The sequence below is a fragment of the Puma concolor genome, chromosome A2 (assembly GCF_028749965.1).
Source record: "Puma concolor isolate L17-30 chromosome A2, mPumCon1.1.hap2, whole genome shotgun sequence".
In the NCBI taxonomy this organism is placed as follows: domain Eukaryota; kingdom Metazoa; phylum Chordata; class Mammalia; order Carnivora; family Felidae; genus Puma; species Puma concolor.
In genome coordinates this window covers 44,474,149-44,499,592 of record NC_141668.1, presented here as the reverse complement: position 1 = coordinate 44,499,592, position 25,444 = coordinate 44,474,149, and the positions used below count along the sequence as shown (strand labels likewise).

Genomic DNA, 25,444 nt, shown 5'->3' with positions numbered 1-25,444 from the left:
CTTCTGAGGGCCTGAACACAATAAAAAGGCAAACAAACGGCAAATTTGCTTGAGTTGGAACATCCATCTTCTCCTGGACGTCAGTGTTCCTGTTTCTCATCTTTGGGTTAGGACCAGGATTTACATAATTGCCTGATTCTCCAGCCATTGAGCTCAGACTTACACCATCATCTCCCCTGGTTCTCATTCCTTGGATTTGGACTTAATTATACCACCAGCTTTCTTGGTTCTCCAGATTGCAGACAGCAAATTGTGGAACTTCTCAGCCTCCATAATTTTATGAACCAGTTCCTATAATACATTTCCTCTTCTATGTATTTGCTATTGGTTCTGTTTTCTGGAGAGCCCTGACTCCTACACCAACCTTGTCCCATGGGCTCCGGGCTCCGTAGGCACACAATTTGATTTCCCAGGCATCATATGTGAACATTGTAGCAAATGGATCTCTAGTGTCCCAGCTTCCAATATCAGTTTCCTTGCCACCTGCTGCCTGCCCACTCGGCCAATGTCACATATTTTAGATTTTTGTTATGATAGCACTGCATATGAGATACCAATTTCTGTTTCAGGTAAGGAAACATTAGATGCACTACCAAAGAAACCCCCAAATACAGTAGCCTTAACAAAGTAGAACTATGTTTCTGGTTTAATTAAAGTCCAATTGACAGTAAAGGTCAAGGGGAAGGGCACTGTTCCACAGTCATTCAGAAACTCAAAGAGATGGAGATTCTGCCACACTTAACAGATTGCTGCTAAGGTACCCCTCCACATCAACATCCAACAATCAGGGGTGGGAGGAAGAGAGAGGCAGAGGAATATTCAGGTGGTTTATCTGAGCCACACCTGAGAATAGTGTATATGGATTCTTCCCATATTCCCATAGGTAGAACTTAGTCATGTGACTCCACCCTGCTGAAAAGAAAACGATTTGGTGGACAGTTAACCTGTCTCTGCCACAATTATCTTAGTTCTGTCAGGGTTCCTGGTTCCACCTGAGCTGAGGAGCTGAGGAATAGACAAGGATGTGAGGTAGGTTAGGTTAAACTTGCTCATATCTAGCTATGACCTCTGGTTTGTTAGAGGGCCAAAAAAACAAACAAACTAAAAAACCCACAAGGGAAGGTAGTAGTCAAAATCCCACAGCTAAGCAGATGAGACCTAATGTATGAAAAATATTTAACATTGAGGTTATATTTGTAAATAAACAGGACATCAGTGATCAGAAATCAAAAATTAATTTCAAATTTAAAAGTTTTACAAATCAAGCCTAACTACAAAAAAAAATTTTTAAATCAACCTGAAATATATGGAATTCCCAACATATGAAAAAATATTTATTTAAAAATATCACCAAGTAAGAGTTTTGAGGGAGGAGCCAAGATGGCGGAGCAGCCTGGAAATTCTCAGCTTCTCTCATCCCTGAAATGCAGCTAGATAAGCACCAAACTATTTTGCACACCTAGGAAATTGATCTAAGGATTTACACAACAATCTGCATAACTTGAGCCACAGAACTGAGCAGGTACCCAGTGCATAGAGGTGAACTGGGGGAGAGAGAAGCCATGGAGGGTAGGGAGCTGTTTTTGCAGAGAGTGGACAGAGAAAGTGGAGAGAGTGCAGTAAAAGCACTCCCCCGGAAAGTATCTGGAGAGAAAGAGAAAGAGTAGAAATACTTACAAGAGACTGAACAAGAAAGGGAGAAAGAAGAAAAAGGTTTCAATGCCATCAAAATAACACCAGCATCATTAACAGAGCTAGAACAAATAATCCTAAAATTTGTATGGAACCAGAAAAGATCCTGAATAGCCAAAGCAATCCTGAAAAAGAAAACCAAAGCTGGAGGCATCACAATTCTGTACGTCAAGCTGTATTACAAAGCTGTAATCATCAAGACAGTATGGTACTGGCACAAAAACAGACACATGGATCAATGGCACAGAAATGGACCCACAAACATATGGCCAACTAATCTTTGACAAAGCAGAAAAGAATATCCAATGGAATAAAGACAGTTTCTTCAGCAAATGGTGTTGGGAAAACTGGACAGCAATATGCAGAAGAATGAACCTGGACCATGTCATTACACCATACACAAAAATAAACTCAAAATGGATGAAAGACCTGAACATAAGACAGGAAGCCATCAAAATACTCAAGGAGAAAGCAGGCAAAAACCTCTTTGACCTTGGCCACAGCAACTTCTTACTCAACATGTCTCTGGAGCCAAGGGAAACAAAAGCAACAATGAACTACTGGGACTCCATCAAGATAAAAACCTTCTGCATGGCGAAGGAAACAATCAGCAAAACTAAAAGGCAACTGATGGAATGGGAGAAGATATTTGCAAATAACATATCAGATACAGGGTTAGTATCTAAAATCTATAAAGAACTTATTAAACTCAATACCCAAAAATCAAATAATCCAGTGAAGAAATGGGCACAAGACATGAATAGACACTTTTCCAAAGAAGACATCCAGATGGCTAATAGATACATGAAAAAATGCTCAGCATCACTCATCATCAGAGAAATACAAATCAAAACCACCATGAGATACCACCACCTGTCAGAATGGCTAAAATTAACAACCCGGACAATGACAGATGTTGGTGAGGATGCGGAGAAAGACGAACACTTTTGCACTGCTGGTGGGAATGCAAACTGGTGCAGCCACTCTGGCAAACGGTATGGAGTTTCCTCAAAAAATTAAAAATAGAACTACCCTACGACCCAGCAATTGCACTACTAGGTATTTATTCAAAGGATACATGTGTGCTGTTTCAAAGGGGCATGTGCTCTCCAATGTTTATAGCACTGCTATTGACAATAACCAAAGTATGGAAAGAGTGCAAATGTCCATCGACAGATGAATGGATAAAGAAGTTGTGGTATATATATACAATGGAGTATTACTTGGCAATCAAAAAGAATGAAATCTTGCCATTTGCAACTACATGGATGGAACTAGAGTGTATTATGCTAAGTGAAATTAGCCAGAGAAAGACAAATATATGACTTCACTCATATGTGGAATTTAAGATACAAAACAGATGAACATAGGGGAAGGGAAACAAAAATAATATAAAAACAGGGAGGGGGACAAAACATAAGAGACTCTTAAATACAGAGAACAAACTGAGGGTGGCTGGAGGGGTTGTGGGTGGAGGGATGGGCTAAATGGGCAAGGGGTATTAAGGAGGACACTTGTTTGGATGAGCACTGGGTGCTATGTGTAGGGAATGAATCACTGGATTCTACTCCTGAAATCATGATTGCACTATATGCTAACTAACTTGGATGTAAATTTTAAAAAATAAATAAAATAGAAAAAAACCTAATAAATAAATAAAAACATCTTTCCTTGTTACAAACAAATCACTTGCACTCATTGTAAGTCCATAGATGGCTCCCTTCTCCGGCCAGGAATAAATTCTGTCTCATTTACACCAATACACCAATTGCTCCTCCTTCAAGCTCTCGGCATGTAAGAACAAAGGGTTCCCCGTGGCTCTGCAAGGGGCCTGAAGCGAGGGGAAGTATAGAGCAGGAACTGACCCCTGAGACACTAAATTTACAGTGTGGGGTATCCAGGGATGCATGCTTGAACCAAAACTGCCTAAGGCAGCATGACGCTTCCAGTCCGAATCTCATGGACCTGCTGCCTCTAGGCTACCCCAGCTACTAATGCTCAGAGATGGCTGAATTTAACTGCTTTTTGCTCCAGCTCAGCGCCAAGGCCCGGGTAGAAATAATCCTTTTATCTCTCAATAAAGGAGAATTACTGGCATTTTGTAGCTCAGCTCTCTTTGAAGGGCCATCTTGAGAAGCTGGAGGCTTTGCATTTCCCTGAGTGGTCAGATTAAAGACGCTTTTCCCTGATCTCGTTGGGAGATCAAAGGGCAGGTAGTTGATTATATTGTCACCCAGTTGCCCCCTGGAAAGTACTGCAAGTTTCCATTTTAAAAGGATTTCAGAGTACAAATGTCATGCTCAAGAACTTTTCTGAAAAACAGTCTTCAGAACCATATTGTTTCAAAGCCAGCTGTTACTCCAGCAAATGGGAATACTTCGAAAGGATATAATTTGGTCGGCTGTATTTCTTACTTGCCTCCCATGGGTAAAATCCTTCCGGGATAAGTTTTGGATGTATATAATTCCTGTAAACAGGTAACAACATTGTCTAATAGACTATCTAAATGTAGTAATACCTTCTGTTCACTTCCATAAAGGTGGTTCATATTCCTCCTGAAATACTGTTAAAACTTTACTCATCTCAATTAATAAGAGAATTGATATTCTCAGCATAGGGTTGACACCTTAAATACATTATTTTAGGTCAATATTCAAAACTCTGACTTTGGTGTTTATGCCTCATTTTTTAAATTGGGAAACTGAGGCTGGGAACGGTCAGCATTTTGCCTCAGGTTGCACAGCTGGTAATTGGTAGAGCTGGAACGTGTAATCGGTTCTGACCTTGAAGCCTATATCCTTCCCAGGATGCCACCTTAGAAATCAGGGTTTTTCAACCTTGACACTACCGGTATGTGCGGCTGGATAATTCTTTTTTGCTGTCCTCTGCATCTTAAGATGTTCAACAACATTCCTGGCCTCTACACACTAGAGGCTGCTAGCAGCCTCCCATACATCGAGACAACCAAAAATGTGTCCAGACATAGCCAAATGTAACCCTGGGGAGCGATATTGCCCGTAGTTTAGATCCACTGCTGTAAATGCTTCTGAAGCGTTTGCTTCCTTCCACCACTGAAGCCTTGTGGTTCTGTGAAAAGCACAGAATAATTGGAAGCCATAATAGTACCTGAGAGTGGCCTTGCGAGGTATACATTAAGAAATAAAAAAATCAATTATAATTAGCATTTCAGTTTATTGCCCATAAAAGAGCCCCTTATACCTATTATTCCTGATAACAGTTTGTTCACTCCAGTGAGTAAATGCTCACACTGTGAAAAGACTCAGAAGCTTCAGAGGCTTGCGACCAGCTCAGAAATTCAGACCAGACTCCTCTTGAAGACATTTTAGGTCTCCCCATTTTGGCCTCAGTTTTCCCCACTCCAAAGCCAACATTCTTTCAGGCTCCAGCCAAGTGAGGTGACTCCACCATGGTCCAAATACATCCGACATTTTCTTGTTTCCGTGTCTTGGCTGAGGACTCCCTCTGTTTCATGAGTCTTTCCTGCCCCCAGCTCTACCTTTGGAATCTCTGCATCTGCCCCGCAGCCTCCTCAGCATCGTGGTGGGGTCCTTATCTCATGACAGGTGTGCTATGCTGTTTGGATTGGGCTGGGTTGGACTGAAGAGGGGCTAGAATAAGAAGTGCAAATGTAAATTTCACACCAGTTTCCATGGGTTTAAAATAAATTTCAAATGTGGAATCTGAACAATGTAGTGAGGACAAGCAAGCACAGCAGTTGGTTTGTAATATACAACTGTCCTGCCCCATGTGACAGGGGCCCTGGGTAGGCTTTTGACCTGGACCACTGCCAGGGTTGTACCCATCAAGCCCTAATCAGTGGCATCCCAGGGATGTGTGGGATTGGCATCCCATCCTCACTGAGGGTATGCTGGGACAGGGCTGTGTGCATGCAGAGGAAGGCACCTTTTCCCAGTTTTTACAAAGGTGTCCTATTGCCTGGCAGAAGCTCTGACAATAAAAACTCCTCCACAGCATCAATGGACCCTGTGTCCAACACCTCCAATGCCAAAGTTGCCATCTACACACTCCTTTTACTAAGAGCTATCTCTCTGAACTCTGTCCACCCTAATCAACTTTAATTTTACCACTACTTTTTAACGAGAGAGAGGTTTATATTGATTGATTCAACAAATATTTATTAACCATTCACTAAGCTTAGAGGATACAGGAATGTAAAAAAACCAAGTCCTTGCTCCATCAAGTTCATATTCTAGTGGACTCATATTTATCCTTCATGTATTTACCATCAAACAATAGCCCACATAGAATTAAATTATAACCAGGCTCCTACTTGGGACAGTTTTTTTTTTTTTTTTTTTTTTGTCTTTGTTTTATTTTTAATATCCCTGGCTTGAGCTTTTGTTGAGAGTGGAGTTTCTGAGTTAGATGTATGAGTTAGTTTGGGGTAACCATTCTAAGACAATGATTTCACCCTAAGTTGCTAAAGTGACTAGATGGGTATGTTAGCATTGCCCCCTGGCCAATTCCGGGTTTGAAGGCTAATTCTAGCTTCCGCTGACTCAGGGCATTCAGCCATGACTCGAGAGAGTCTGGATGTCCGGATGCATTTGCATTTTATATCAAGTTGCAAACTGAGCAGTTTCCAGCATCTGGCCCAGAGCTGTCTTTACTCTGAAAATGTCCAGGAGGTCCTCCTGGGAAGAGGTGAGTGGGATACAAGTGGTCCCGTGACAGCTGTGGGTCTAGCCTGTGATGTTCCTGTTGGCAACAATTTCATTTCACAATGCCCTTTTGTATCTACAGATGGAAAGCTGTGCACCAGTTACAACCGAGGGCTCATCTCAAAGGCAAAAATCAAGGCCATCAAGTATAGCATTGTCATCATTCTCGGTAAGCAAAGTCCCTCTTTGTGTTGTAGAACTGGGTGAACATTCCAAAAGCAAACTTGCACCTGGGAGCTGGTAGTGGAGAGCCCACGCAAGAAAGGAATTTGTCTGCAGGCACTGCCAGCTTTGTCTGACTGGAGCGGAGCATGTGGAACTTGCCATACACCATCTGCATCTCCTTTAAGGGCAGACATTGGTGCCTGATGCCTCCCTGTATGACTAGAGTAGCCTACCAAGACCATGGGGTGGATAATTTGGAGAAAGTCGATTAAGACATAACTAGCTGATCTGAAATCATTATTATACTACATGTTAACTAATTTGGATTTAAATTAAAAAAAGAAAAAAAGACATAGCTAGCTGGATGATGTTCACCATACCCAGTTGACCCAGTTGCATTCTCTAAGACATACTCCCCCTGGAGCTGAAGTATATGGGCAAAGTAAAGACAGAAGTGACATTCCAATTCTTCTGGATATATAACTGCAGAGTCACTACAAATCTCTCCCTAATGGTCAATTTACCTTCTCCCCCATCATCCTATCTTCTTTCCTTTCCTTTTATTTTCCTTTTCTCTTTTTTTTTTTAATGTTTATTATTTTTGAGAGAGAGAGACAGAGAGCAAGCAGGGAAAGAGCAGAGAGAGGGGGAGACACAGAATCGGAAGCAGGCCCCAGGCTCTGAACTGTCAGCGTAGAGCCCGATGCAGGGCTCAAGCTCACAGACCACGAGATCATGACCTGAGCTGTAGTCAGCTGCCCAACTGACTGAGCCACCCAGGCACCCCTTTTCTCTTTACTCTTAAGACCAAAAAAGTCACCTCACCTTAGGGGGGAAAAAAGATATTTCTAGAGCACATAGTATGTTTTGGATTGGTGTGTATTCTTCATTATTCTCAAACCATCAAAGCTTCCTCCCTCTTACGCCCTCTCAACTAATGACCTTGCTTCCTATTTCACTAAGAAAATACTGTATCAGAATAGAACTCCTTCACCTTTGCGGCAGCCCGCCAGCCAAGCAGAGACCCCGAGTCTGGAGTGCAAAAGCGGAGGGGCCGGACGGAGTGTTCTGACAGCAAGTGGGACTTAACATCTGGAAGGTTATAAGTTAACAGCTCTGCTCAGAGAGCGGGAAGGCTGGGGGACAACGGGAGGGAGAGTTGCTGAGCCCCGGGGACGACAGAGCTCAGCTTGGTGGGGAACAAAGGTGCTCACCAGCGCCATCTCCCCCGTCCATCCCCCAGCCAAAATCCCAAAGGGAACCAGTTCCTGCCAGGGAACTTGCTTGCACCACACAAACACCCAACGCCGTGCTTCTGCAGATCCAGTGCTTCTGCGGATCCATCCCTCCGGTGGCAGGTCTGACTCCCTCCCGGTGGCACAGGGCCCCTCCCAAAATGGATCACCGAAGGATAAGAGAGCTGAGCCAGCCCCTCCTGCCCCTGTGCACCTTGCCGATCCACCCCAGCTAATACGCCAGATCCCCAGCACCACAAGCCTGGCAGTGTGCAAGTAGCCCAGACGGGCCACGCCACCCCACAGTGAATCCCGCCCCTAGGAGAGGGGAACAGAAGTACACACCAGTCTGACTATGGCCCCAGCGGTGGGCTGGGGGCAGACATCAGGTCTGACTGCGGCCCCACCCACCAACACAAGTTATTCAAGACAGCACAGGGGAAGTGCCCTGCAGTTCCCACCACTCCAGGGACTATCCAAAATGACCAAACGGAAGAATTCCCCTCAAAAAAACGTCTAGGAAATAACGACAGTTAACGAACTGATCAAAAAGGATTTAAACAATATAACAGAAAGTGAATTTAGAATAATAGTCATAAAATTAATCGCTGGGCTTGAAAACAGTATAAAGGACAGCAGAGAATCTATTGCTACAGAGATCAAGGGACTAAGGAACAGCCAGGAGGAGTTAAAAAATGCTATAAACGAGCTGCAAAATAAAATGGAAACAACCACGGCTCGGATTGAAGAGGCAGAGGAGAGAATAGGGGAACTAGAAGATAAAATTATGGAAAAAGAGGAAGCTGAGATAAAGAGAGATAAAAAAATCCAGGAGTATGAGGGGAAAATTAGAGAACTAAGTGTTGCACTAAAGAGAAATAATCTACACATAATTGGTATTCTGGAGGAGGAAGAGAGAGGGAAAGGTGCTGAGGGTGTTCTTGAAGAAATCATAGCTGAGAACTTCCCTGATCTGGGGAAGGAAGAAGGCATTGAAATCCAAGAGGCACAGAGAACTCCCTTCAGACGTAACTTGAATCGATCTTCTGCACGACATATCATAGTGAAACTGGCAAAATACAAGGATAAAGAGAAAATTCTGAAAGCAGCTAGGGATAAACTTGCTCTAACATATAAAGGGAGACCTATAAGACTCGTGACCGATCTCTCTACTGAAACTTGGCAGGCCAGAAAGGAATGGCAGGAGATCTTCAATGTGACGAACAGAAAAAATATGCAGCCGAGAATCCTTTATCCAGCAAGTCTGTCATGTAGAATAGAAGAAGAGATAAAGGTCTTCCCAAACAAACAAAAACTGAAGGAATTCATCACCACTAAACCAGCCCTACAAGAGATCCTAAGGGGGATCCTGTGAGACAAAGTACCAGAGACATCACTACAAGCATGAAACCTACAGACATCACAATGACTCTAAACCCATATCTTTCTATAATAACACTGAACGTAAATCGACTAAATGCGCCAACCAAAAGACATAGGGTATCAGAATGGATAAAAAAACAAGACCCATCTATTTGCTATCTATAAGAGACTCGTTTTAGACCTAAGGACACCTTTAGATTGAGAGTGAGGGGATGGAGAACTATTTATCATGCTACTGGAAGTCAAAAGAAAGCTGGAGTAGCCATACTTATATCAGACAAACTAGACTTTCAATTAAAAGCTGTAACAAGACATGAAGAAGGGCATTATATAATAATCACAGGGTCTATCCATCAGGAAGAGCTAACAATTATAAATGTCTATGCACCGAATACGGGAAACCCCAAATATATAAAACAATTACAAACATAAGCAACCTTATTGATAAGAATGTGGTAATTGCAGGGGACTTTAACACTCCACTTACAGAAATGGATAGATCATCTAGACACACGGTCAATAAAGAAACATGGGCTCTGAATGATACTTTGGATCAGATGGACTTGACAGATATATTTAGAACTCTGCATCCCAAAGCAACAGAATATACTTTCTTCTCGAGTGCACATGGAACATTCTCCAAGATAGATCACATACTGGGTCACAAAACAGCCCTTCATAAGTATACAAGAATTGAAATCATACCATGCATACTTTCAGACCACAATGCTATGAAGCTTGAAATCAACCACAGGAGAAAGTCTGGAAAACCTCCAAAAGCATGGAGGTTAAAGAACACCCTACTAAAGAATGAGTGGGTCAACCAGGCAATTAGAGAAGAAATTAAAAAATATATGGAAAGAAACAAAAATGAAAATACAACAATCCAAACGCTTTGGGATGCAGCAAAGGCAGTCCTGAGAGGAAAATACATTGCAATCCAGGCCTATCTCAAGAAACAAGAAAAATCCCAAAAACAAAATCTAACAGCACACCTAAAGGAAATAGAAGCAGAACAGCAAAGGCAGCCTAAACCCAGCAGAAGAAGAGAAATAATAAAGATCAGAGCAGAAATAAACAATATAGAATCTAAAAAAACTATAGAGCAGATCAACGAAACCAAGAGTTGGTTTTTTGAAAAAATAAACAAAATTGATAAACCTCTAGCCAGGCTCCTCAAAAAGAAAAGGAAGATGACCCAAATAGATAAAATCATGAATGAAAATGGAATTATTACAACCAATCCCTCAGAGATACAAACAATTATCAGGGAATACTATGAAAAATTATATACCAACAAACTGGACAACCTGGAAGAAATGGACAAATTCCTAAACACCCACACACTTCCAAAACTCAATCAGGAGGAAATAGAAAGCTTGAACAGACCCATAACCAGCGAAGAAATTGAATCAGTTATCAAAAATCTCCCAACAAAAAAGAGACCAGGACCAGAAGGCTTCCCAGGGGACTTCTACCAGACGTTTAAAGCAGAGATAATACCTATCCTTCTCAAGCTATTCCAAAAAATAGAAAGGGAAGAAAAACTTCCAGACTCATTCTATGAAGCCAGTATTACTTTGATTCCTAAACCAGACAGATACTCAGTAAAAAAAGAGAACTACAGGCCAATATCCCTGATGAATATGGAGGCAAAAATTCTCAATAAGATACTAGCAAATCGAATTCAACAGCATATAAAAAGAATTATTCACCATGATCAAGTGGGATTCATTTCTGGGATGCAGGAATGGTTCAACATTCGCAAATCAATCAACGTGATACATCACATCAATAAAAGAAAAGATAAGAACCATATGATCCTGTCAATCGATGCAGAAAAGGCCTTTGACAAAATTCAGCAACGTTGCTTAATAAAAACCCTCGAGAAAGGCGGGATAGAAGGAACATACTTAAAGATCATAAAAGCCATTTATGAAAAGCCCACAGCTAACATCATCCTCAATGGGGAAAAACTGAAAGCTTTTTCCCTGAGGTCAGGAACACGACAGGGATGTCCACTCTCACCGCTGTTGTTTAACATAGTGTTGGAAGTTCTAGCATCAGCAATCAGACAACAAAAGGAAATCAAAGGCATCAAAATTGGCAAAGATGAAGTTAAGCTTTCACTTTTTGCAGATGACATGATATTATACATGGAAAATCCGATAGACTCCACCAAAAGTCTGCTAGAACTGATACATGAATTTAGCAAAGTGGCAGGATACAAAATCAATGTACAGAAATCAGTTGCATTCTTATATGCACTAATAATGAAGCAGCAGAAAGACAAATTAAAGAAACTGATCCCATTCACAATTGCACCAAGAAGCATAAAATACCTAGGGATAAATCTAACCAAAGATGTAAAAGATCTGTATGCTTAAAACTATAGAAAGCTTATGAAGGAAATTGAAGAAGATATAAAGAAATCGAAAAACATTCCATGCTCATGGATTGGAAGAATAAATATTGTCAAAATGTCAATACTACCCAAAGCTATCTACACATTCAATGCGATCCCAATCAAAATTGCACCAGCATTCTTCTCGAAGCTAGAACAAGCAATCCTAAAATTCATATGGAACCACAAAAGGCCCCAAATAGCCAAAGTAATTTTGAAGAGGAAGACCAAAGCAGGAGGCATCACAATCCCAGACTTTAGCCTCTACTACAAAGCTGTAATCATCAAGACAGCATGGTATTGGCACAAAAACAGACACATAAACCAATGGAATAGAATAGAAACCCTAGAACTAGACCCATAAACATATGGCCAACTAATCTTTGACAAAGCAGGAAAGAACATCCGGTGGAAAAAAGACAGTCTCTTTAACAAATGGTGCCGGGAGAACTGGACAGCAACATGCAGAAGATTGAAACTAGACCACTTTCTCACACCATTCACAAAAATAAACTCCAAATGGATAAAGGACCTGAATGTGAGACAGGAAACCATCAAAACCCTAGAGGAGAAAGCAGGAAAAGACCTCTCTGACCTCAGTCGTAGCAAATTTCTTACTTGACACATCCCAAAGGCAAGGGAATTAAAAGCAAAAATGAACTACTGGGAACTTACGAATATAAAAAGCTTCTGCACAGCAAAGGAAACAATGAACAAAACTAAAAGGCAAACAACGGAATGGGAAAAGATATTTGCAAATGGCATAACGGACAAAGAGGCTAGTATCCAAAATCTATAAAGAGCTCACCAAACTCCACACCCGAAAAACAAATAACCCAGTGAAGAAATGGGCAGAAAACATGAATAGACACTTCTCTAAAGAAGACATCCAGATGGCCAACAGGCACATGAAAAGATGCTCAATGTCGCTCCTCATCAGGGAAATACAAATCAAAACCACACTCAGATATCACCTCACGCCAGTCAGAATGGCCAAAATGAACATATCAGGAAACTATAGATGCTGGAGAGGATGTGGAGAAACGGGAACCCTCTTGCACTGTTGGTGGGAATGCAAATTGGTGCAGCCACTCTGGAAAACAGTGTGGAGGTTCCTCAAAAAATTAAAAATAGACCTACCCTATGACCCAGCAATAGCACTGCTAGGAATTTACCCAAGGGATACAGGAGTACTGATGCATAGGGACACCTGTACCCCAATGTTTATAGCAGCACTCTCAACAATAGCCAAATTATGGAAAGAGCCTAAATGTCCATCAACTGATGAGTAGATAAAGAAATTGTGGTTTATATACACAATGGAGTACTACGTGGCAATGAGAAAGAATGAAATATGGCCCTTTGTAGCAACGTGGATGGAACTGGAGAGTGTGATGCTAAGTGAAATAAGCCATACAGAGAAAGACAGATACCATATGTTTTCACACTTATGTGGATCCTGAGAAACTTAACAGAAACCCATGGGGGAGGGGAAGGAAAAAAAAAGAGGTTAGAGTGGGAGAGAGCCAAAGCATAAGAGACTGTTAAAAACTGAGAACAAACTGAGGATTGATGGGGGGTGGGAAGGAGGGGAGGGTGGGTGATGGGTATTGAGGAGGGCACCTTTTGGGATGAGCACTGGGTGTTGTATGGAAACCAATTTGACAGTAAATTTCATATATTGAAAAAAAAAAAAAAGAACTCCCTCACCCTTTCACCTTCACATTCTTCCACCTATCTGCCTCTGTACGATGTGCTCTTTTCTCCTATTACTGTGGATAAACCAACACTGCTTCTTTCTAAGCCCAAAATGATGGCTGGAGCCCTGAATCCCATTCCTTGCTGCCTCCTCAAGAATTTTGCCTCTCTGGGTATCTTTCCTCCATGACAGGCCTCCCCTCACCTGGATCATGTGCACGTAAATGCTGTGCAGTAGCTCCCTCGGTGAGCTCTTCAGAATAGACCCGCTTGACCACTCTCTCTCCTAGTACAACTCCTCCACAGTTTACCTCTCATTCTCTGGAGTCTGTTTCTATCTCACTTCTGTCCTGTTACTCCTGAAACCACCCTCACCAAGGTCACCAAAACCTCCAAAATGCCCAGTGTCGATTCTCAATCTTCATCTTGACTTGTAAGCAACATGTGATCAGGGTCTCCTTCTTAGAACACCTCCTTTGCTTAGAAATCATACTTATGATTTCTACTTGAGATCTTGATTTGCATTTCCAATAAATTCATCATACTCAGCACATCAAACCCAAAGTCTTGGCATGTTCTTCTCCTTCTCCAGAGTAACTCTTCCCCCCATTTGTCCCCATTTCAGTAAATGACACCATCTTTCACCCGGTGTCTGCATCAAAAACCTAAGGGCCATCTGTCTGTCATTATTCTATTTCTCTGACATCCTGCATAACTGGCACATCAGCAAAGCCTGGAGGCTCTACATCCAAGATAGTTCTCAAACCCAATCATCCTTTGCTATCTATACAACTCCTGGCAAAGCCTCCACGAATTTCTGCCTGTAACATTAGAACTGGTCTTGTCGGGGCGCCTGGGTGGCGCAGTCGGTTAAGCGTCCGACTTCAGCCAGGTCATGATCTCGCGGTCCGTGAGTTCGAGCCCCGCGTCGGGCTCTGGGCTGATGGCTCAGAGCCTGGAGCCTGTTTCTGATTCTGTGTCTCCCTCTCTCTCTGCCCCTCCCCCGTTCATGCTCTGTCTCTCTCTGTCCCAAAAAAATAAATAAACGTTAAAAAAAAAAATTAAAAAAAAAAAAGAACTGGTCTTGTCTTATTCCTTTTCTGCAAAACAGCCAATGTGATCTTTCAAGATTGTAAACCAGGTATCATCACAATCCTGCAAACCCACCTCTGGCTTCCCATTACATCGGAATAAAACCCCACGTTTTTACCATATGTGATCTATCGCTCAGCCAGGTCTCCAGCCTCATTCCCAGGGCTCTCCCTCTTGCTCGTTCTCTCCCACTTCTGTTGGTCTTCTTGCTATTTCTTTACAGTGTCAACTTGTTTGCACCTTAGGGACCTTGTGTTGTTTCTACCACCTGAGAGACTCTGCCCCCAGATGGCTGCCTGGCTCCCCCCTCACATCATTTTGTTTACCAACGGTGCTACCTCTTCAGCCAGTCCTCCAGCACAAGTTGTAAACAGCCCCCCTCGTCATTATTCTGCGGTATTTTTCTGCCTATTCCCACTTCTACCTGACATTATATCTATTAATCTGCATTTTGTGTATCCCCTACTGGCTTCAATCCATGAGAGCAATGACCTTTGCTTTGTGTTCCTTATATTATTATCACCAAAGCCTTAAATAAGATCCCACATACACTAGGTGCTTAATTAATATTTGCTGGGAACAAATGGATTAGGATATGCAGGAAGAAAAAGGATTCTTTTTATTTGGTTCAATTACTACCCTCCCTGCCCTCTTGCCAGCTCCAGGAGCTCTGAGAAAGCATACCTCTCGTGGAAGCTGCGTGTCAGCTCACCAAAACGATCCATATCTCACCTTTCTGAGACACAATTGCAAAATGCCAAACAGACCACACGCAGTGTGACACAGCCAGTAGAATAAAGGCACAAAACAGCATTGCAGGCCAACCTGGGGATAAAGCATATATAACCACGGGGGCTCAGAATCCTTTCCCAACAGCTTACAAAGTAGATCAAAGATTCTCTTGCCTTCCCAGACAATCAGAAACACAGATATACCTCCCATGGATGTTGAGTCAGGAAATATATGTCATACATGTGTGCCAGAGCCAACATAATTATTTGTAATCAGGAACCATATGCCCAGGCCCTGGGGGTCCTTTAGTCAGAGAGCAGAGATGCCCACAAGAGGGGCAGCCCATGTTAACAGCCCAGTCAGACCAAAGCAGCCCTTCCTAAAACACATGTTTTGTAAGGCCCCTTTACCTGAAATGAAATGTATAATTAATACCACTTACCCAACATAAGTCTTCAAAGATCAATATTTAATAATACAAAGGAGGACTAGAAAGAAAATAATTTATAATAAAACCATGCAGATTTCAATATGTAAATACTCAGGCACAGCTACCCTAGGAGAATAATGAAGTAGTCAGTTAGAGGTATTAACAGCTACAAAGGAAAATCAGTACAGGTGTGTTTTCATGAAGGCACAAAAATAAAGCAGTATTGCTGTCAGGGACCTGATTTTCTGAGCAGGTAAACAAATCCTGCTCAAGTTCCAAATTACAGAAAGTAATCTTTCCTCCCTTTGCAAGAGAATTGCATTTCTGGAAAATTCACTATTTAGTACAAATATTTGTGTTCATATATAAAATAGAGTTAGGTTTCCAGAGTTCTGGAAATTATAAACAGAGTGCTCTGCTACATAAATCAAAGGCTGTATGGGACCTGGGTCCCGCAGGAGGACTAGTATCCCTGGGCACCCCAGACCCCTTACCCCCTCAACACACACAAATCCATAAGCATGCACATTTTCAAAATGCTCCCAAGAGGACTTTTGCCCCTCCATTCCCCAGAACCACTGTTCTAGGTCAGTGCTAAGCTCAACCACCAGCACCCAGAAGGCTCAGTGGTCTTTGTGTTTCAATTGCTCCTCTTTAATACCTTGCCAAGGTCCAGGGAAACAAACACATGTCAGTTGAACAGTTTCAGAAGAAAGTTGGCCCCTGCAAGAAGATGGGGAAGGAAGCCTGACTTCTCTGAGGAAAGCCCTATGGGTGAGAAAGCGGGGAGAAGGAGGGTGGAGAGGGTATGACAAGAAAGCAGAAGAGCACATCTCGGTGTTTAGTCAGCCTAAGAGTGTTTACCTCTGTGCATCTGGGGATTGGTTCAGTTCTCCAGAGAATGAGGAGAGAGACATATATGTAAAGAGAACTGTTAGAAATTGGCTTAGGATCTGCAGAGCCAGGAGAGCCCATGGTGTAGTTCCAGTCCGAGTCTGAGTGTGAAGGCAGGAGAACAATGTCCCAGCTAGAAGATAGTCAAGCAGACAGCACAATTCATCTCTCAGTCAGCTTTTTGTTCTATTCAAGCCTTCTGTGATTGAATGGGGCCCACTCACATCGAAGAGGACAATCTCCTTTTCTTAGTTTACCCATTCAAATGTTCATCTCATCCAGGAACACCCAGCAATAATGTTTCCCAAAATATCTGGGCACCCCCTGACCCAGTCAAGGTGACACATGAAGTTAACCATCATACTCTGGATCTCTGTTTACCACTCATTTCCTCTGAGGATGTTGAGACAAACAGAATCAGGGGCTCACACGCACCGACTGACTTGGAGAGGGGTAGAGGGCAGCTGTTTTCTGGAGTGGCTAACATAGAAATGGAAAAGAAAATTAAGAACACTGTGATGAGGCCAGACGTTGCTCTGAAAACATTAGGCACCACAACTCTCCCCTGCCGCACACTAAAACCAGAAATCGCTATCTGGTTAATATGCTTCCTGTTCTTCTGGGTTTTTTTTTTTAATAGAATCTCCAAAGAGTTTTGCTGGTTTTCCTTCCACATGATACAGGATAAGAGGCTGAGGCCATGCCAAGCCATTCCCAACCTTTCCATGAAGACTGACAACAATGGTCAAATCAAACGCTCCCTTTACAGACAGAGAAGATCCAAGAAATTCCCTCAACTTTAACAATGTATCTGTGGGATGGTGTATACATGCATGTGTACATGTGCGTGTGTGTGTGTGAGGAAACATGACATTAATGTGAACACACACAACTGTCCTAAATATTTCCGAGAGATCCCAGGGGCTAAGGAGCCTCCTATTTGGAGCTCCAGTTGAGGGCGCCACTGAAAGGCCCCTGGTTGTGATCTGCTATGGCACTAATGGCTCTCTTCTCCCCAGCCTTCATCTGCTGTTGGAGTCCATACTTCCTCTTCGACATGTTGGACAATTTCAGTCTCCTTCCAGACACCGAGGAGCGCTTCTACGCCTCTGTGATCATTCAGAACCTGCCGGCTTTGAATAGTGCCATCAACCCACTTATCTATTGTGTCTTCAGCAGCTCCATCTGTTTTCCCTATGGGTAAGGGTCACTACTGCCCGGGCCAGCGCAGATGGCCATTGCACTAGGACACTGACATGTGTCTTCTCTTTCAGTGCCTCCTGGCAGGTATAGATGAGATGCTTCAGGGTCAGAAGGGTCTCGCTAGTGTGACGAATTCAAACCCAGGCCTGGGCCATTGTCCATGCTCTTTCTCCTATAACCGTATCACCTCCTGTAGCAACCATCTTAATCGGGTCACACATAGAAGAGCTTTCTTTTGTCCAAAGTTTCTCTACGCTAATTTCTCTACACTCAATACAATGCTGTGGTGATAGCAGGATCCAAAGCCTTATTATCATTTTACAGATAAACAAATGAAGGCCCATGACCTTAAGTAACACTATTGAGGTTATCTGAAAAATTAGTAGCAAAGCTGAAATTAGATCCCTCCCACAACTACTCAGCCATCTTGCTGTTTTTCAGCTGTTTTAATGCATGGGCTACAGAGAATAGGTAGAGATATCCATAGGAGATAAAATAATAAAGTGGTTTAAGGCTTGGGTTTGATGTCAGTGGCCACAGTTCAAATCCTGCCATTGCTGATTCATGGCTACGGATAATAGATGTGGATAAGCTCAATAACCTTGAGCAAGTTATTTAACTTCCATAAAACTCAGTATCTTCGCCTATAAAATGGGACTAGAAGCAGTGCCTACCTTTCGGCCAGTGATGTCTCTGTACACTGGGCTCTGGTGCTGACCAGTGGGAAGACTGGGAGTGGGAAGGAAAGAGGGATATTACATGCAAAGTGCTTAGTCCAGTGTTTAGTCGTCAATACATCCTCCATAACTATTATGGTTTAACTTCCTTACTTCTCTTTTCATCAGGTCAAATTATTTTCCCTCTCTGATTTATTCTTTCTCTAGGCAGCAAACATCACGGGATTCCAGAATGACATTCCAGGAGAGAACCGCGAGGCACGAGATGCAGGTTCTATCCAAGCCAGAATTTATCTAGACTCTGGGGCAGTAGTATGGCTAGTCTGAGCCCCATCAGCAGTGCTGGGTCCGTCTCCACCTTGGGCACGTGCATGGAACTTCTCCATTCTGCTCCTTTGCACAAAGCAAACATCCCAATGAGTGTGTATCTCCTACGTCAGCAAGTATTGGCTAATGTGAAGTCACCAACTGTTCATGTCAGCCAGGAAAGATGCTCCTTCCTCCCCATGACTCCCAGCCCTCCTTCCCACTGGTCAGCACCAGAACCCAATGAACAGAGACATTTCTGGCCCAGGATCAAGCTTGGGCAAGCAGAGGGGACTAAAGAAGCATACTCGTGCTACGAGAGTCTTCTAATTACAACTTCGGATGTAAATAAAAGACTTGTTAAAGCTTAGATTGTCCCCCATCTTTGGATTGGCTGTTTAGTAGTTGTAGCCCAGAAGATATCTGTCCTCAAAATGCCAACAAATTCATTTCCAGGCATGGGTACTTTGTGTCTCCTCTGCAGATAGCCTTGGTTTGTAGTTGGGTGTGTTGGCAGGAATCAACCTCACAGTACTGTTGTATGAACAAATGATTTGTCAAAAGAACCCAGTGCTGGCCTTCCAGAGGAAAGTTATAATCGAAGTGTGCTTTCACTGATGGGGAAAAAAAAACAACACTAAAAAATCATGGGCCCCAGATTTCCGGTCTCTGAGAGTTGGGACCTGGGTCTCACATATCTGAGGCTCTCTGAAGGCCCCTCCCTTTGCATTCAACATTTGGGCCACTCTGGGCTCTGTTCCTCATGTCGCAGGGACACTTCTTTCCCTTCCATGAACCCTCTCTTGTTAGCTGGGAGCTGAATTCCTGTGGCTTTTCTAGGCGCGGTCCCAGAAGCTCTATCATTTTTGCATATCATAGCCATTGTCTATCTAACACCTCGGCCAGCAAGTGCTGGTGGGGTTTATTTTGACAAGTCTGGAGTTTGGTATTTATAAGCATAATCCAAGTGAAATATGACTAAATGTTTTCTAGTCAATTTTTGCCATCAGATTTTTTCGTAAGTGGAAATGGCATAATTTAATTTGATTATATATACACCCCACCCACGGCTGTGGAATGTGCGTGAACTCCTTATTTTTAGCCTCACATACATTCTTGACATTAAAATCTCCTTGGCAAAATCCTCCTTCCCAGAATTATTCTGAGCTTAAGTCTTTTTTTTTTCTTGGCCTACTGCTAGTGGAGTCATTAAAATGTGCAGTATATTTTAATAGCACTCCATTCCTCATTATGGTGTCAGCCCAGCAACTGCATGTTTAAGGTCACAGTGGCATTTTTCCCGCAAACTCTCTTATCAATTCTGTCTGACCTTAGGGAAAGTATCTCCTTGGGCAGAAATCAGACTCTTCAGTCACTATCTCTCTGAGAATAATTCTCTGAATTGAGTAGCCTGAATAATCTAGTTTATGTCTACACAATGGTTTTGAAGACTGCCTCCCCTTCTGTCCAATCAGCTAAATGTGAGCAACCCTGAACACTTTGAGCGGCTGAGAAGTACTTTTCAACATTTCATTCTCAATCAAGATGTGCCACAAAAGAAAAGACCCACAGAATTGTTGCTAAAATCGCTGCCTGCATGGAAGCCAATTAACAGAGCAAAATCTGGCAGGTGGCCGGGATGGCAAAATAGGAGGCCCAGGTTCTCCTGACAGATGCTTTCAATCTCTGTCAAGTCCTGGTCTGCAAAAGATATTAGATGTCTACCTCATCTATCAGTGGAGTCTGACAGTGAAGGAGAGAGTAGAGTGAGGGGCTGTGTGCTCTTTAGAAACTGGGAATGTGATTTTGTAGTTGTTGTAATGCGGTGTATCTCATTCCCTGAGAAGACTGGACATCAGTAAGATAATGATACATGTAGCTGCAGGATAAGCTGCCTTTATTTATTTTTTTAATGTTTTATTTTATTTCTGAGAGAGAGAGAGAGAGAGAGAGAGAGAGAGAGGAGAGAGAGAAAGAGCATGAGCAGGGGCTGGGCAGAGAGAGGGAGAGAGAGAATCCCAAGCAGGCTCTGAGCTGTCAGCACAGAGCCTGATGCAGGGCTCAAACCCATGAAACATGAGATCATGCCCTGAGTCAAAGTCAGAAGCTTAACTGACTGAGCCACCCAAGTGCCCCTGGAAGATGAAAATGAAATGAAACTTGCTTTATATTGCTTTATATTGATTGGTGTGGATTCTGGAATCCTCATCTCCATGTTATCTGCTAGGTTCAGGGAAATACAATTTAAACATGAGAACATTGGTAATTTACTAGTCTTATGACCTCAGACAAATCATTTAATGTCTTTGGGTATCAACTGCCTCAATCTGCAAGATGGGAACAGAATAAGGCTGGAGCAGAGGATCTTATACGTTCTCTATAGATACAGTTCTGAGACTGAAATGGTTTAAATTGTACCCAGAGAGTCAGACTTTTTGCAATCCTTTACCCATGGGCCTGGTGACTTGGTGACTCAACACTGAGTCATTTGCCCTTTAGAAGGTGTAACTTCACTATCTATCACTATGATATCAGAGAAACATCATTTCCTAATCGAGAAATACAGTTTGAGCTCCTGGAGGAAAAGACAGCTTTGGTGATGTGATGTCACTGTCGGTAGCTTTGGATGCCCAAATGGGGCCAGAGAAGTCAACAAGGTGCTTTATAAAATAAAGATGCTCACTTCTTACACTGAGAGGAGGTCTGTGGTTACATTATCACATAGCTCCAGGCCCAGGTGAAAATCTAGGATAAGAAGAGTAGGTGTGCTCAATGTATTTAGCCATGCTATAGAAATAAGTGTCTCCACTTTACTGAACTAAATTAAACATGAATGGTAAAAACTTCTCTGCTTTCAGGGTTTGTGTGAAGCATAATTTAATTGAAGTTTAATCTCGCCAAGCAACATCTCTCACCATTTTTCCTCCAGAAAGTAAGTGGCAACACCTTTTTAATGGCTTTAACTTGAAATTAATCATGAGAAAAAAAGCATCCCTTTTAAAGCAAACAAACGCGCAGAATAAACTGTCTTCCTCACTTCAACAACTTTATACACACATATGCAGAAATGACTTTGCTTTTTTCCTTCTGCATGCACGGTGTGGAAAGGGGCCACAAGGAAACAGGAAAACAAAGATAGTCTCAGCAGGAGATAGAGTTATTCTGTACTTCTAGAATCATCTTAGGTGAGATACAGACCTGGTGGCAACTGCAGTTCTTTTGTCATCCTCTGAATATACCTCATTTTATATGCAGATCTGCTTGTGTTCCCTACAGCTTTTCAATTGCATTTGATTAAAAAGAGATAGCCCTGTTTGGCACCAACCTCCTTGCTTTTGGAATCGTGAGGAACCCATGCCTCATTGCTCTGCAATTGCATTTTTAAAATGCATTATCCACAACAGTGGATTAACTGGGCTGGTCCAGTTAACATTTTAGAAGTGCAATTCTGTGCTTATAGAATGTTAAAGTGGATGGAGGCTTGGCTGTCTAGTCTCATGGTTTTCAAACTGCTCAGGGATCCTTTAAGAGGTTCACAGGAGGTGTGACTCGGTATTACCATTTGTACACACAACAATAACATATGTCCAGAGAGAACTAAATGTAGTTAAATTGGTTAAAGGTCCTTGAATTTCCTGGAATGAGAGAGAGTAGAATGTACAGTACATTAGACATCGATACACCCAGAATGCATGCTGTGATTTCAAGAATGCATGTTGTAAAATAATAGAAATGAAGAGGTATAAAACTTCTAAGCCAAAAAAGAAGAAAAACTGAATGACAAAATCTCTTAAGCAGTCTGAAAGAAGGCAAGAAAAGAGAGAAACAGGAACATGAAGAGCTGGGACAAATAGAAAGCACATAGGAGGATGGTGAGGATTTTTTTATGCAAATATATCAGTAATTGTAATAAAGGTAAGCAGATAAAATGCTCCAATTAATAATCCAAGACTGTCAGGATGGATTTTTTTTAAAAAAGAAAACAAAACAACACGCAGAAAGTTTGAAAGTAAAAGAATGGACCAAGGCATTCCAGGCACCCGGTACCAAGAGAAAGCTGGTGAGACTATGTTAACAAAGACTAAATAAACTTTAAGGCATAAAGCATTTATAGAGTTAAACAGGGACACTTCAAATGATAAATGTTTTAATTCAACAGGGTGGTATTTTAATTCCAAATTTCTGTGCATCTAACAACATGGCTTCAAATATATATTTTGCAAAGCTGTCGAAATACAAAATAAATAGGCCAATATATAGCCTCATGGGGAATTTTATCATGCTTAATTCCAGTTATTGAAGCAGAAATTAGAAATGATCTGGATAATTTGAACAACGTCAGTAACACATGAAGCACGTTACCCTAACACCCCAGAATAAACAGTCTTCTAAAGCACATGTGAAGCAGTTATATAAGTTGACCCCGTGCCAGGCCATAAAACAAGCTTCAAAACCTTTGGAAGACTGAGCTCATACAGTCAAAGAGTTTCTCTGATCACGATGCAATTATGCTAGAACAATAAGTAGAAAATTGCCATATGTTTGGAAATTAGGAAACATATTCCTCAATAACTTATGGTCAAAGAAGAAAGTATATGGAAATTAGAAAACAATTGTACTAAGTGATAATGAAATTATATATCAAATGTGTGGGATACAGATAAAATAATGCTTAAAGAAAAGAGGAAAAATCTAAAGTCAATGAACAAATTAATTATCTGTCTCATGCAATTAGAAAAAAATCACCAAAATAGCCCCCCCTCACAAAATTTAAGGAAATAATAGAGTAGGAGTAAAATTAAGGAAATAGAAAATAAATGTAATTTAAAAGATTCAACAAAGATAAATTTCTGCTCATTGAAAAAAGAATAAAATAAACTCAGGTAAGATTAGTCAAGGGGGAAAAAAAGAGAACTCATAAATAAGCAATATCATTTTTTTTAAAGGATATCACTGTAGGTCCTGGAGACAATAAAGAGATGATGACAGCATATTATGATTAAACTCATGCCAAAAAATTTGAAAATATGCATGAATGGGACAATTTACCATAATGGACATAAGAAGAAACAGATAATCTGAGTAGTATCATAACTACTAAATAAAGAATATGCTTTCATCGGTGAGTTCTACCACCATTTAAGTACAAAGCAACTCCCAATCTTACAGACTCTCCAGAAGACTAGAAAAGGGGTGAGTTTTAAAATTATTTTTGAGACTAAAAATACTTAATTCCAAAATCCTACAAAGATTACAAAAAAGGAAAATTACAAGCCACCTTTTGTCATGAAAATAAATACAAAAACTTGAAATAAGACATTAATAAGCCAAATCCAGAAAAAATATAAAAAGAGTAACACTTGTGACCAAATTGCATTCATTCCAGGAATGCAAAGTTGGCTTAACATTAGAAAATCACTCAATCACTCACTACATTAATAGATTAAATGATTTATAATAAAGGTAGAGAAGATATTTGATAAAATTATTTGACATCCAGGCACAATAAAAAAATCTCACAGACTTGAGATAAAAAGAAATTCCTAACTAACTCTAAATGTTACATACCAAAAAATCTAATGATGAAACTTTATTTTTTTTTTTTTAATTTTTTTTTTTTAACGTTTATTTATTTTTGGGACAGAGAGAGACAGAGCATGAACGGGCGAGGGTCAGAGAGAGAGGGAGACACAGAATCAGAAACAGGCTCCAGGCTCTGAGCCATCAGCCCAGAGCCCGACTCGGGGCTCGAACTCACAGACCGCGAGATCGTGACCTGGCTGAAGTCAGACGCTTAACTGACTGCGCCACCCAGGCGCCCCTAATGATGAAACTTTAAAGGTGTTCCCTTTAAATTTTTTTTTCAACGTTTTTTTTTTTTTTATTTATTTTTGGGACAGAGAGAGACAGAGCATGAACGGGGGAGGGGCAGAGAGAGAGGGAGACACAGAATCGGAAACAGGCTCCAGGCTCTGAGCCATCAGCACAGAGCCCGACGCGGGGCTCGAACTCACGGACCGCGAGATCGTGACCTGGCTGAAGTCGGACGCTTAACCGACTGCGCCACCCAGGCGCCCCTGAAGGTGTTCCCTTTAAATTAAAGAATGAGTTAACATGGCTAAAATTAACAACACAGGAAACAACAGATGTTCACGGGGATGCAGAGAAAGGAGAACCCTCTTACACTGTTGGTGAGAATGAAAACTGGTGCAATCACTCTGGAGAACAGTATGGAGGTTCCTCAGAAAGTTAAAAATAGACTGACCCTATGACCCAGCAATTTAACTACTAGGTATTTACTCAAAAGTATATAAAAATACTGATTCAAAAGGGCACATGCACCCCAATGTTTATAGCAGCATTATCAACAATAGCCAAATTATGGAGCGAGCCCAAATGTCCATTGACTCATGATGGATAAAGATGTAGTGTGTGTGTGTGTGTGTGTGTGTGTGTATGTATGTACAAATGTGTATATATATATATATATATATATATATATATATATACACACACATACACACACACACAATGGAATATTACTCGGCTGTAAAAAATAATGAAATCTTGCCATTTGCAACAACATGGATGGAGCTAGACTATATTAGGCTAAGCTAAATAAGTCAGAGAAAGACAAATACCATATGATTCCATTCATGTGGAATTTAGGAAACAAAATCGATGAACATAGGGGAAGGAGAAAAAAAGAGAGGGAAACAAACCCCAAGAGACTCTTAACTATAGAGAACAAAGTGAGGGCTGATGGAGGGGAGGTGGGTGGGAAATGGGCTACATGGGTGATGGGTATTAAGGAGGGCACTTGTTGTGTT

General features: G+C 41.6%; 1 protein-coding gene across 3 annotated transcripts in view; it reads left to right on the top strand.

The window, feature by feature from the left end:
* Window positions 1–18,984, top strand: part of NPSR1 (neuropeptide S receptor 1) — a 75,651-nt gene extending 56,667 nt beyond the window's left edge. For all 3 annotated transcript variants that reach the window (XM_086683573.1, XM_086683566.1, XM_086683560.1), the window contains 3 exons: window positions 6,478–6,564; window positions 17,448–17,628; window positions 18,516–18,984. In XM_086683573.1, coding sequence (XP_086539699.1) covers window positions 6,478–6,564; window positions 17,448–17,628; window positions 18,516–18,606 — 359 coding nt within the window. In that variant the 3' untranslated portion in view covers window positions 18,607–18,984. The remainder of the gene's footprint in view (window positions 1–6,477; window positions 6,565–17,447; window positions 17,629–18,515) is intronic.
* The last annotated feature ends 6,460 nt before the right edge of the window (window positions 18,985–25,444 follow it).